Source organism: Carassius auratus, chromosome 3 (assembly GCF_003368295.1).
Source record: "Carassius auratus strain Wakin chromosome 3, ASM336829v1, whole genome shotgun sequence".
In the NCBI taxonomy this organism is placed as follows: Eukaryota; Metazoa; Chordata; class Actinopteri; order Cypriniformes; family Cyprinidae; genus Carassius; species Carassius auratus.
This window is the reverse complement of record NC_039245.1, coordinates 20,388,972-20,403,650: the sequence shown is the minus strand read 5'-3', so window position 1 is coordinate 20,403,650 and position 14,679 is coordinate 20,388,972. Positions and strand designations below refer to the sequence as shown.

Here is a 14,679-nt window from a genome sequence, read left to right as displayed (position 1 = left end):
AATGCTATAGTGAAAGTAACATCTTTATGCGAGGGATTATTTTAGTAGAGTCAGTAGGAAGGCTGTCTGATCGATATCTAACAGAAAATTTCACAATGAATTTGCAAGCACTTACTGGATGTGGGGAAAAAAACGTTCTTGTCAAAGACCGTTAATATCAGTAAAGTTCCAAATGAATGTGATTTGAAAAAAGGGGCATAAAAATATAGCTGTGATCAGTTTATTGAGTTCAGAAGGTCTGTAAACGCGGACCCCAGGGCCCTCTGACTCATCACAAAAGTGCTGCCATCTTCCTTCCAAGAAACCATGCAACGGTTGCTTTGCTCAAGCAGCCATTTATTTGTCTGGCAAACCACCGTGTGGTTTGTGGCCTGATGTTTTCACATTCAGTGTTTTCGTCGGGCTCTCTGAGGTGAAACTGGCACCGCAACATTCATCAAGGTCCAGTGTCAAAGGAAGCGACGGGCTGTGTTTTAATCCAAGACCTCATTGATTTCTGTTTTCGACTTAAGAGTCATTTTCCAGTCTCTTTCGGACCCAGACATTGTGTGGTCCAACTGTTATTTCACGCAACAGTGCAGAAGCAGTCAAAACAGACCTCAGGGCTTTAATTACAAATGAGAATTTGGCACGAGGATGAGAGCAGAAATGGATTCTGTTTCTAAAATTTGGTTCTGTGTTGTTTGTTATACCAACCAGTGGTTAGCAGAAGTCATTAATAAGCCCTTCAAGTTGATGAATGGCTTGGATATTTGGGTGTAGCTTACACATACTATAATCCTCACTATGATTCTGAAGTCATAAGCAAGTAGATTTGGTTATGGAACAGACAGCTTTGTTTATATGCCACACTAAAGATGTAATGTTTTGTGTACGGGATGGGTTCGAGGCACCCAGTTTCTCTTAACTGACAACTGTCTCTCAGAAGTATTTAGGCAGTTATCTTTCCTCCAGGCAGATGACTTTCTCTGGCTGGCTGCCTTGCTTGAGTGCTTTGCATAATTCAATCTCGCTCTCCACCTTCAATGTAAATGTAGTATTTAACCTAAACAAAAATATGTTGGGCTTCCTGGAACGGAGACTTCGAGATGAATACCCATAATTATAGGTTTGGTTTATTACAGTGCAGTGGGAGCAAACACATGCCCACATGTGTCTGATGCTTCAACTCTTGCAGACATGGTTTGTGACATCTACAGCCACATGTGACATATGAACCGTTTGAAGTCTGTGAAGAGGGATTTGGGAGGAAGAAATATAATTCGGGACCATTGAAGGAAGTCTTTTTGGTGCAGTGGATGAGTTTGAAGGATCTGTGAATGCAGAAATCCCCTCTCTGCCCTCAGACTCATGGGAAAACAGGCATTCGTGGCTTAAGAATATAAACTCTCACACCATTAAAACAGGCACAGATGTGATTTAATAAAAACATGAGTATCTTTGTTGTAAGATCTTTGTGATCTGACTGGAATGTAAAAAATAAAGTGGTTTTAAATGTATGTTGAATGATGTCGTTGGGCTATGGGATAAGTGTTTGTGGTAGAATTCTCAAAAATATATCCTCAGTCTGTTATTAATGTGGAAGGAATAAAAGGATTTGTATCATCTTGCAATAACATTTACATCTCTGTTGTGGACCTCCCATTTATGTGGAGGAATTCTTTGATCGGAAGCAATACAAGTCTTCATAATGTATTAAGTCATCTAGAGAAAGAAACCAAGCTTCATTTCAAGGCTTTTTCCATTTTTTTGCGGCACGTATTATTGTTTTAGATTATGAAGAGCACATTACATTTTTTTTCTTTTAACCTTTTCAATGAGACCAGACCAGAATCATTAAAGATTTCAGAGCAAACATGACCTGAAAACTGACATTTTTAGAATTCTACCAAAAGATTTTACTTATGTACTCCTCTCTCTCTCTCTCTCTCTCTCTCTCTCTCTCTCTCTCTCTCTATATATATATATATATATATATATATATATATATATATATATATACGTTTTCATTACCCTTATATTCCAGGCCTCAAACACCGTGACTATATAGTGTGTTGAAAGGCCGGTAGTGAGGAAATTTTTTTTCCCATGGCAATTGATGTAGAATAATAAATGATGTGCGAGTGAGACTAAACTTTCAAGTGTGTTTCATTAATACAACAAGCAACACAGAACGGGTCAATGCCAGCACTCAAAACCCACGAGGGGGCGAGTTTGTTTTGCTTGCATGCTTCAGTGACAGATCACAACAGTTTTGACAGAGTAAGAGACACTGGCCTCTGAACATTTGTGGTCTGGCAATGATTTTACACCAAATGATTGATGCAAGTCTTCTGTGTTGCTCTAAAGTAGTAAGTGGGGTCCTTTTTGACGTTTACATTAGATGTTGTTGAAAGGGATAATTCACCAAAAAATGAAAATTATGTTATTGTATACTCGCTGGAAGGGAATGTTTTTAAAAATGACATCAGTGCCCAATCACCATCTACATTAATTGTGGCTGCAAAAAGGCACCATAAAAGTGTGATAAATGTGGTCTACATTAATCATATGATACATTTGTGTGAGAGACATACTAAAATTAAAGTTTTTGTATGATTTGTAGGTTTTAATTTCGAGGTGAACTACCCTCTGAAATCTAAAATATGAAGTGTGTCAGCTGAAAGAAAACAACAATGCAGGAAGGCTTCTTAGCGAATATGCTGCTTTATTCAAAAGCTGAAGGGTGAATTACCAATGGTAACATTATCAGGATTGCGATCCCTGAGAGGACAACATTTGAACAAACAAATCCAGATACTGGAATATAAATTACAGCCATTAGCGAAATTCAGAGTACTTAAAAAAAACATTTTGGAGGAATCATCAGAACAAGGTCTGATCCATAGGTGACCAAATTGCATATATCTAAACAATTATGTACAAATACAATAGTTTTGAAATGGCACAGTACATAAATACTGCTTTAAAGTGAAATATACATGCTCACCCAATATGGGTCATTCCCATAGAGGAACTGAAACTCTTAGGATCACTGTTGTTGCTCATGTAAAGCTCTCACTTAACATGTTTTGTATAGTTGGAATAGTGATGCCCAACTGTCAGCTTGTGAAGAAATGGCTCTTAGCCAGAACACTGGCAAAAGGGATCAGAGAACTCAGTTCTGTGCTATAAACACATCTTAAACTTTAGCTGCCATCTGTTTTAACAATGTACATTGCGTTGACAGTGGCCCTGGTGCCAATTCAAAACGTTATTGCCATAAAGTGACTGCTAGGAGATACTTCACTTGAGCAAGCAACAGTTAATTAAAACCAAGCTGTGCAACTCCCACAAAAAGTACGTCTTTGAGCAAAGCTAAAAATAAAAAAAGATAGTTATAACAATAATAAAACCTGCCAAAAATATCATATCTCTTTGCCAAGATTGTGTGAATGCATTGGCATTAAATAATATAAAGATCTAAAAATTAGGGCACATCATACATTTTCACACAGCTTTAAGAGATAACCATTCAATCACCATAAAATGTCCAGAGGATTTAGGGAGAAAAGTGCTCAATCCTCATACACCACAGATTAAAATAACCTGACAGCATATTTGGAAACTTTGCCTATTGCCAGCACAAAATGTCATAATAGCAATAATTATAATAATAACACTGACATCAAATAAATCAATTCGCAAAATAAAAAAAGGACCTTCATGTCATTAATTTTGTCCGGAGTCCTTTAGAACTAGATAATAAAGAACCCATTGTACTTATTTCCTTCAAATATTTTAAAGAATTCAACCACTAAATCAAACCTGAGGGAAAGAACATCCTGAACGGCATTTGGACAGAATAAAATATGAAGTATGCACTAAATTGCTAATTAGAATATAAAGCTGGCAAAAGGCTTGGGTATACTAGACAGTTACATTCTATGAGAATTGCAAATGAGTTACAAGCAACAGTAATCACATAAAGCACAATTGATTGCCTGTGAAACTTGGAGCTGAAAGCATCCTTCTGAAAGCCAGGCCCTTCATAATGTCTGAGTTGGACAGGAAGCTCAGGCACCAGGCAGGAAGGAACTGTTTAAAGGCGGGCCGCACAGCAGCCCAGTATAACCACAGAAGACCGTGTGCCACTGCAGAGTAAATGCAGCAGCTACACGGCCTAATACCACACTGGTCCCTCATGCCTGTCAGATACCGAGGCAGTGAGGGACGAGGATACAACAGAGGAGCCGGTCACCCTAATTGGTAACCTGAGGAGGGCACCACGGAGTGTCTGGGTACAGCAGACAGTGCACTGACTTAAACCTGAGAGAGAATAAAAAACAGACATTAGATTTGTACATGCACGCAAATTCAGATGAAAGCAACAACTAAATATGTTCTAGAATCGTCTTACCTGGATGGGTCCTCCTCAACGGAGAAAGCCCCTTTCATGTTGATGATATTCCTCTTGTTTTCAAACATTCCATAACTCAATGTTATCTAAACGAAATAATATGAAACACTGCATTAATAGAACTATACTTCATTTTACAGAACTGAAATGTGCTTATATCAAGCTGTCACTGAAGTTGCTCACCTGTTTGTGTACTTCTGATTTGGACACCTGTTGCAGGTTCTCCAAGTGTGAGTGGAACAAGCTGCTTCGGGTCAAAGGGACCCCAAGAACTGACTCGATGATGTAGCCGATGGTACAGTCATCAGGAAGACGGATCTTCTCGGCTGTGTTCATGAAATGGCCACCACTGTCATAAAAAGAGTAAGGTAAGTCAACATAAAGTCTACCATCATCTTAAAACATTGAAAATGCTAGTAGATGGTGCATTAGGATAGTTGAGGGTTTTTTTCACCTTGCCCAAGGGCTCATCTTCAAAGCTAGCCCACGGCTGACACAGAATCCTGCACCTCCCGTAGCAAACCAGAAATTGACAGGTCTCTGCAATGGAGAAACAAAAACATCAGTTTCTATTCTTAAGGCTCCTTTTCATTTTTACATTCACTGTGTGTGTGTATATATGTGTAAAAAATGAGAATATTTTGGACCACCTACCATCTTGTTGTCCCCAAGTCTTTCTGTGGCCTCAATCGGCCTGTCCAGGCTGGGTTTACCAATGTACATGTCCTGAGTGTGAGGGTAGTTGGACAGCAACTTCACCAATGTCTTTGTGTTCACATAGTTGTCATCATCCACATGACAGAACCACCTACACAAGCCAGAGATATCATTAGAACATCTTATATGGTTTGCTTTGACACTAAAACAAGTATTTATAACATAAAAAATAATCATGCAATGCTTACTTTTTTCCAGACTCTATGTACTTGTCATACTCAACAGCCATCTTGCAGGACAGAGCCTGGCGACTGTGTGCAGCAGAGCAGTTGGTGTTGATAGCATGGCTTCCTGTGTGGACAAGAGGACGGATATATTGTCAATGCTCATGTAATTCTCCACTTATGTCTATCACTTGAGAAATGCCCATTATCTAAGAGGTCAGGTGACTCTGCACGTGCCCTAATAACATCTTTCCCCAAGAGCCGTCTCCCTTTAGCTAAGCACAAGTTTTTTTAAGAGGATTAGAGGGGTGAGTCCAAACTATGTGCACATCAAATTTAGAATGTCTGTTTCTTTCTAGCACTGTGACTTCCACTTGAGGAAGCTGCACTCACCGATTTTCTTCTTCAGTTCCTCATCTTCGCCATCCGTGAAGATGTATGTCTGCAAAAACAAGACAAAGCCTGGTTAGCTCTATCAACGGAGTCCCACAAGTTCATCAATGAATCACTGAACTAGAGCAAAGACGAAACAGGAATGTGCGTGTTCCAAACTGGAATCATGTGTCTTGGAGAGCTATTTATTCCAAGCGGACATTGTCTGGGTTTCACGCCATGGAAAACTCAGCAAGTTAAACAAGCCAAACTCTACCCGCCAAAATAAAGGCCCCTTGTTCTTGTTGTCAATCTCTCCATGGCAACTGCTCTGCACCCCAAAGCATCCCAGGCCCAGAACAAAGCGGGGAGCAGACCACCCCACTCAGCCCCAACACTCCACCCCCATTCCATTGCCCCTGACCACCTCCCAAGTCTTTCCATTCCTCATCCCTCTATCCACTTCAGACATGTTAAAATGTCCCAAAAAGGAATGGCCAAATCATCTGGAAGAAAAGAAAGAAGCACCAGGTCCCATTCTCCCAGACATACTCCAACTGATGAGAATACATTCACACCAGTGTGCATTCACTGACGTCTGACCCCTCAGGGTTTTGTTAACATTAAAATAGAAGGGGTGGGATTAGGAGCTCATTGTGGAAGATAAGACAGAGCAGGTGCAAGGCAGCAGCCCCGGCTCAAAGGAGCCACTTTGAAGACGCCGCCACACGCCTCAGACAGACTGATGAAAAGGCAGTGTGCCCCTGGCTATGCAATGCCATTAACCTGTTTGCTTTCCACCTCAGGTAAGACAGCACCTGCCACCCGCCGCCTTATCACAGCCACGTGTCTGAACAGATCAACCTGCCCACACCCAACTGGCCCTGAACATGTACACCTACGCTACAAAATTATCCTCTTATGAGCTGTTTTGTGATCTTTATCTCAAGAGTGAATTTGTATTTGTTTTTTGTTTTGTTTTTTTGCCTTTCAAATGCCAGCACACACACGTGGACTCATTCCTCCTTTCACAGTCAGGTTTTTTTTTTTTTTTGAGTGTTTAAACAGTACCAGATAATGTTTAATTGGTTTGCAGTACAAACTCTGAGACTGAGGCCCAAGGCGATGCTTGTTCAGGGAGGGCTGGCAGTTGGACCAGTAAAGAATCAGGGGCTGGTGCTGTCCGGTAGAGTTCTGCTGAAAGGACAGACTAATCACACAGGCAGCTGCCAAGGCAGAATGGGCACTGACAGAGAGAAACCTGATTAGCTGATTAGTGCATTACAATGTGTGTATGTGTGTGGCCATACACCCCCCAACCATGCTCACACTTTCCCTATGCATAGAGACAATAAGGAGTGGGTAAAGCTGTCACTGGGTAAATCTTAAATATGGTTGCCTGGATTTGCATACAGCTGCAGTGGTTAACTAAAGAGAGGCCTCTCTTGCCATATGGCTTCTCGGTTTCCTTTTTATTGAAGATACTGTGAGCCAAAATGACCCTTCTGTGGTTTCTTTCATAAATGTCAGCTTCCCAGCGTTCTCGGCACACAAGAAAGGATGAGGTTTTTTGTTTTGTTGTTTGGAGTTCTGATGAGCGGGCAGAGATTGGTAAGACGTCCCACCCTGCCAAAGGAAGGTCTGGCATAGGGCAGGGTGAGCATGGAGCCTGGCTGTCTGTCTCCTTCTACCCGGGAAGGAAGTAGAGAGATGAGCCCTGCTCCCTCTACCTGTGCCAATAAGAGACCAGAAACTTGCACAGACTCGTACCACAATAGATCTACACTGTTTTCACTGTTGTCTTCAACCCGGAGAAACTACTGCAACAAACCATAAATCATTATACAGTTAAGTATTTCAGATAGAGATAATGAGGTTAGTCGTGGTATTTTATATGCATTGAGCAAGTGTGCATTCGATCTGAATGGCATTTGGTAGCTATCTGTGTAACTGGACACCAGATACCACAGCAGTGGCACAGACTGTTCTCTCATTGTTGTGAATTTCTCTCACTGGGGAAGCTGCATTGTTCCAGGGGGGGAAATTTTGAGAAACAGTGGAAGCCAGAATTTGCAGCATGAACAGTTAAAAATGGAGCAGATCTGACTGAAAATAATTGCACTATTCAAGAGTCCTGACTCATCAAGTCAAGACAATTACAAAGCATGTTTTTAATGATCAAAAACAAGTGCTCAGAAAGCAACTGAGCTCTAGAGATTTATTCTCTTAGAAAAATACTGATAATTCCAGTGTATTAACAAGGGTGGGGAAGCTTCTAGCTGACCGTGGCTAGCTCTAAACAAAGACAAGGCAGTTTCCCACCAAGAAGAGCCGCAGGCTGCCATGAGTGTCAACAGCAGGCACAGATTGGATCTGCTCTCAGTGTTTACATGTAAACAGCCCGAGACTGTAGGCTGTTCATTACCCCTCGATGCAGCACCTGAAGTAGGTAAGCGGGTTAGAAAGATCCTTCCTACACAAGTTTCTAACCCCTATGAACATGTTCACAGTGTCAGTCATGCATCATCTCACGTGACATTTGTGACAAAGTTCCCATGCCGTGGGTCTAACACTGCCTGGCCCATTGAAACTCTTGTGGCAAGCAGCCAAACAGTACACCGGAGTCCTTGGGATAATCCCTGGCCATTCAGATGACAATAACTGGGATTTAACATACTCAGGTGTTGCACAGATGAATGTAGAAATCATTTGAGAGCGGCTCTCCGTGTGCACATGTTGAGAATACGAGGATTCATATAGCTGGCATTAGAACTATCTTTTGTTCTTGTAGACCCAGCCACCTGGCACTCATTCTCCAGGAACTCCCCCTTGTATTCTGGTCTACGCTGGTCTTTTATGTCTGCGCTGCTCCCCACCAGCTGCTGCTATTAATCCCTGCTGTTAACTCTCTCCTCTGTGGGTTAGCTTCCATCAACTCCTGTACTGAGCAAACTTAGTCTTAGTTTTCAGTCTCCTGTAGTGGTCATATCAGTTTAACTGTATAGTGAAAGACAAATCTGAGCTGACTGAATGAGAGCAGAGGCTTAAGAGGTCTGATTTAAATTTTCACTTTCCACATGCCTCATTTTTCAGAGAAACGCCACAAACATACTGTTCTTAGTACTGAGACCCTGCAAGTATATAAAAGTGTTGCTACAACTGTGACAATAATAAAACCCCTCTTGTCTAAGCTGTGAGGGAAACTGATTGTGATAGACCCCCAAGGCCAATTAAACTGACTTTTGTAAAATGTATGAGCAACTACTCTAGGTGGTGGATAAAATCATTTTGACTGCTCTACACTTGCTTTTTTTTTGTGCTGGCTGCAAAAGAGGTCTGTTTTCTCAGAGCTGTATTTTCATACTGTGAGCCACTCGGCATGCTGCTGAAAAGCCTTCCCTCGCCTATAGATGCTCACCCTTTGTGCCCCCCAGCATCTCCATAACGAAGACTCTCTTTTCCCACCACTTGGGTAGTTTGACCCAGCCCCTGCTCCAGATCCCCGGTTCCCATGGAGAGTGGGAGACAAGGGGCTGGCAAAGCTTTTCTTTCCCCCTTCAGAAAGATGCTTTGTTAGTGCTAAGAAGGGGACAGCTCTGAAGCCACTGCTGCGGTGCATCCTTAGCCCCAGCGTATTCACGGGGACACCCCAAACAATGGAGCAGGAGGGGAGAGAGGGGGAAACGTACAGCCACCCATCGCTCTGTGAGCAATACAGCAACTGCTACAGACAGCACTATGAATCTGAGTTCAATCATGTTTTTTTAATGTGCCAGGCAGATGTAAATGGATTTTTGGTCCCTTAATAACGATGTACAACATTTGTTTTGGTTTCGTAGTCCTGCTTGTAGATACACATTGTTAGAATTAATACTATAGATTGGTTGACAAATAGGTCTGGCCAACTTTTATTTATTTATTTTTTGATTGTTATGCAATAAAATACAACAAACTTACAACCATTAATATTGAAAAAATACAAATAATATTTAAAAATATCTGTAATAATATTGAATACTAAAATATTTAAGCTATATTTAAATGTATCCATTTACGCGAATCAGTTAAACAGGCATAATCTGTATTGGTCCTGAAAACCAGTACTGATCCATCTCAATTTAAAACTGTTGAAGTTAACTACATTATAATTTAACAAAGACAGAAATGTAAAATGTAACTAGATTTAAAAAAAACTCGGATCATGAACTAAATTCATAGCTAAAAGGTGTTTTGAAGCGGAAAGAGTGCACACCATTAATCATTAATATCACGATCAATCTCATTTGTTTCCGGCTGGTAAAATATGTAACCAAAGAGTGCAGCAAGTTATGCAAACAGTTTGTAACCGTGCAAACAAACATACCTGCTGCATGTTTCTGGATACCCATGTGTCCAGCAGTAGATCAAGTCTGGACCGGTGAAACTTCTTAGTGGTCTTCACTGCGATGAAGATGTCATCCGCGCTGATGTCTTCAGCAGGCGGCGCGTCTGTCGTCGCTCCGGACGCCTCGCTGGGCTTTTCCGCATCCCTCCGTCTGCGGGTCAGCTTTGAAAAATAAGCAGAGAATCCTTTCTTTCCATTCTCAGTCTGCGCTCCGTTATCAGCCTCTGATTCCCCCAGACTCTGGAGCGAGCGCAAGTCGGTTTCACTCCCGTTCTGCATCCCGTCCGTCTGAATCCGCTGATGCTGCAACAGAAATAACAGCAGCGCAAGACAGGTGACGGTCGCTCCAGCGAGGGAGAGCAAAGCTTTCCTGTCGTACGTTTTCAACATGTTTATCAAACTCTAAGAAAAGGACGCTCTCTTTGTGATATAAACGGCATTAATCTAAACCTCTATTAAATAGCCTACTCTATAAAAATAAAATAAAAAACTAGCGTGTCATCCGACTGTAACATATTAACGTTGAGTCTCCTCATTGAGACTCGGAGGGGTTTTTATAAACTGCCCACAGCATTGGTCACGCCCAGTGGGCGGGGCATTGATGCCATTGTTGCTGTGGGAACCGCAGAGAGGCTGTCAATGGGAGGACGCGTTAAAGGACAGCAGGCGAGGGACAAAGAGGGGGAGGGGGGAGAGCACAAACAGGCGTAAACATTTTTAAAGTACATGCTCTTATTAAACAAACGATGTATGCAAGTGCTACATCACTGTTTATTGCATGTTTTTCATTATCAAGAGCAAGGCTAAAAAATATAATAATAATAATAATAATTTGTGTAATAATTTCATTCATTCATTCATTCACTGTAACATATAATTATTTTAAGTGGCAACTTAGGATATATTTTTAGTGAAAACACTGCTTGTCAGCCTATTACAAGTGTAACATATAATTTATTCATCTTAACATGATTCTAAGCATATAGGCCTATACAGAATTAATAAGTGGGTTCATATTTCCCACTAAATCCCAAAAAAATATGATTATACTATAATAAATAAAAATAATAAAAGAAAATGGTAAGAACTGAAAAAGTAAGTTTATTGCTGTCTCATAGTAAATTACAGACTTAAAAAGTAAAAGTAACTTCATTGGGCTTTTTTAATCTCTTTACATTGTATTATTTACGACTCTAAGATCTCATTAAAAAGTAACCATGACAATAAGTAAGTCAATGTAAATAAATGAACAGGTATATATATTTTTAACATAACCCCCCCCCCCCCCCAAATAAAAATAAATTATATATATATATATATATATATATATATATATATATATATATATATATATATATATATATATATATATATATGCTAACCAGCCATTTCTCAGTGTTAACATTCAAATCAAGCTCACAATGGTGGCGCGCTCCAGTCAATCCACGGCAGCAGACCTCGTGAGGCCTTCAAACAACTGCACGTTCCTTATACTCGCTTTAAAAAGGCGCCTCTTCTGCAGTGAAGAGCCTGTAGAGCTGGGAGCACGACCCTGACCATGACTTCCAGCTGACAGCTCAGCAACTGCTGATGACAGACTTAAATGCTTTAGATCCTACTTCTAGCCCTCTCAACAGCGTGCTTTAAAAAAAACCAGCACTTAGACACTACATTTAAGATCTCACTTCCAAGACAGGCTGAATAGCTGAGATGTACTTGAGTTTTGATAAAAGAGATAATTAGCACCCAAGAAATGGCCCATTTGCAACATATCACAAAAATTCTAACAAAAAGTTGTGCTCCTTCGGAAATTCTACAGGTCCATGACAAAGCACAAAGCTTCAAACTTTCCAGCGCTGCTAACAGACACACAGCATCTTTTGTTAATCTTTTGAAACACCCGACAAAAAAAATGTGTTAAAACCTGTATAAGAAACCAGGCAGAGGCGTGAACCTCCCCCGGGCTCTGTTCTTTTGTAGGATCAGCACCCTTTTTTAGTCTGGAATGGAGGAACACTCTGGCAGGCCCCTTGTCAGACTCCTTTGACAATCTTTGCAATAAAAAGCAGGACTAAACCACACAAAGCAAAAGTATCCCAGATTCATGCCAGTCAGCACTCCCCCCCACCCCCCTCTGATGGATAACAAAAAAGGGGGGAAAAAAACTTTTCTTCCAACCTCTCTTTCATTCTCAAAAAAAGACTCCCCAGTCTGCCCTCTTTACCACATCCTGGATCCTTCCCTGTCTGAAGACATTATCACTGAATTCCAGTTAAATTAAATCTCCCATCCAAATACAAGCCACTTCCCCACAAGAATGCCCAGCGATCCTGCTAATAAATGCAAAAACCCTGCAACCCCATTCCCGCTGTCCTGCCGTGGCATCTGGAGCGAGATGATGGAGAATCTCAGAAAAGAATGGTTATGATTACTGCTATGCTATTTATAGAGTCACTTTAATGTCTGTAGCACAAAGGCGAGGTACGGCATTTCAGTGAGTATGGTGGGCATCCTTGCCAAATGAGACTTGACATGCCCTGTCTGAACAGCCCCTTTTCCCGCCTGCCAAAACTCAAGCTCTCAAGGCTTGGCGCAACTGTTTGTTTTGGGATTTGAATGTTTGCATAGGGTAAACAAAGCAATTTCAGCATGTTAGCTCTATTTGAGGACAGAGTTGTCTTTTCTGACCGTTCAGTTTAAACAGTTCCCTTGATGCAAACAGACTCACTTTGATCTTAATACCCAACTGCAAACACAGATACTCTGGGTAATGAGAGCAGTCTGTTCGGAGTGGTAAAACACCATCATGTTGATAAAGGCACATCCTTCCTTAATTCGTTCTATATTTATTTTTATTCATCTCTGTCTTTTCCTTTCCCTCCAACCATTGGGCAGATTCTTTGAAGATGGAGGTTAAATTCGCAACAGATGTATAAGAGGATGACGGCTATGTGGTGTCCCACTGTATCCTTTTACAATGGGCATAGATAAGGATATAGTGGGGTGGTTAGTGGTTGTCTGTCAGCCTACAGTCTCCTGTTTATTATTCTGATCCACATAATGGAGCATTTAACTGTATTGCAATTATCTTGAGTTACAGTATGTGTAGTGCATCTTTTTGGGGGGGTTATTTCTTCCTTTTTGGCCAGCTGCAAAACAGAGCTTTAAAATATTGATTACAATACATGAAATATAGTCATCTCTCGCCTCATCTAAAAAAGGCTCTTTGGGAAGCGTCATGGCCATTTGACATATTTAATAGGGATCTGTGAAATGTTCGATTGAATTATGCAATCACCAAGTCCTGACAAGTATGAGTCTGTCCATGGAGCTTTAATGTCTTCTTGTTTCATTCTTTTTTTGTTTTCAGAGTCTGTTTTTTTCTTTCTCTAAAGTTCTTGGATGAAATGGTATTACAGACGGTGATGGTCCTTGATATCATTCCTAAGTTGTAATTGCACAGTGATAATGTGATAATGAGACTATATTTGTCCCATCTGGGTGAAATCTATTTCAGTTAATGGAAAAAGTATCTATGAACTCTAGCCAAATGAAGGGAAAAACGTTTTTTTTTTTTTTTTTTTGTCTTTTTTGGACTATAAATCCTGCAGCGCATGTCCTCTATGGTTGTGTCCTGAGCAGGGAAACATAATGCAGCTTCTGAGGGGCTGCAGAGTCCCCTGGCCCTCACTTCTGGTGTGACCTGTAATCCTATCAATGCTAGCACAGCCATGCTGGGAGAATAAGCAGAGCTATTGGCTTCTTCAACTGCCATTTTTATGTTTTTCTCTCACACAGCCCATTTCAGCTTTGGAATAAATGTTTGTGAACGACAAAGTGCACTCGGATGACTGTAACTTGTGCTTTGTTTCCACCATGTCAAGTAGATTATGGGAAATTTAGCAATGGATTAAATGGCCTTTCTGTAGCAGTGGGGGTCAGATTGCTCCTCTGGCTAGTCCAGGCTTGTCCTCAACTACAAACGCTCAGTGTAGCAACATTACATAACACATGTGGTGCTCTTCTAAGTGGTATTAAATATTTCCCTGACACAAAACACCATTAGTAATTGCAATCACAAGGAAAAGTTTAATTGACTGCTCATTCATCTACATAATTTACTGCATAACTATTAAGGACTGCAGTTTAAGCACTTTTGAGCTGCATTGAAAGCATATGTGAGATTTACATGCAAGAAACAGAAGCAACTAATCTCCCCAACCTAATGTCAGCAGTAACATTTTGTAGCTGATTGAAAAAGAAGTGGGAGGTGTAACGATGGGAAAAGAGCAGCTTGGGTCTCTTTGTATAGTGCTGGAAGAGTGGAACCGGGACAAGGACGCTGCTGTTTGTGGGTGAAGCAGGCTCTGGATCACTCTTTGAAAGAGTTCTCTTCAACCTATACCCTTCCCTTTTGTGGCCTGCCACTACCTTGCTGAGCGGGACAATGAGCCAACCATTGAAAACTGAGACATGTTTCTGTGCTGCCCAGAGCCCATTAAGCTCTAAAACACTACTGTAGGTCTCTTTCTCTCATCAGGCCTCTATTCCATTCTAATAGCTCGCTGCATGCCAATAGGCTAGAAGCACCCATCCCATTCCAGCCACAAATAAGAGTGGGTTTAAATTGTCGGGTTTCCCCA

General features: G+C 41.0%; 1 protein-coding gene across 1 annotated transcript; it reads right to left on the bottom strand.

Moving 5' to 3' along the window:
* Window positions 1-2,684: 2,684 nt before the first annotated feature.
* Window positions 2,685-10,579, bottom strand: LOC113050147 (beta-1,3-N-acetylglucosaminyltransferase lunatic fringe-like). Its single transcript, XM_026212864.1, has 8 exons — window positions 10,016-10,579; window positions 5,674-5,722; window positions 5,305-5,407; window positions 5,054-5,207; window positions 4,854-4,939; window positions 4,583-4,748; window positions 4,400-4,485; window positions 2,685-4,308 (listed from the first exon to the last, which is right to left on the bottom strand). Exons 1-8 carry the CDS (start codon window positions 10,424-10,426, stop codon window positions 4,242-4,244), a joined length of 1,122 nt encoding a protein of 373 aa, XP_026068649.1. The 5' UTR covers window positions 10,427-10,579; the 3' UTR covers window positions 2,685-4,241.
* Window positions 10,580-14,679: the final 4,100 nt, after the last annotated feature.

Excerpts from the sequence above, each read along its gene's own strand:
- LOC113050147 (XM_026212864.1), bottom strand. The coding sequence starts at position 10,426 with ATGTTGAAAACGTACGACAGGAAAGCTTTGCTCTCCCTCGCTGGAGCG. Across the intron at positions 5,408-5,673 it reads GGAACTGAAGAAGAAAATCG|GAAGCCATGCTATCAACACC; the intron begins GTGAGTGCAGCT and ends TTGTCCACACAG. Across the intron at positions 4,486-4,582 it reads AATCAGAAGTACACAAACAG|ATAACATTGAGTTATGGAAT; the intron begins GTGAGCAACTTC and ends TATTTCGTTTAG.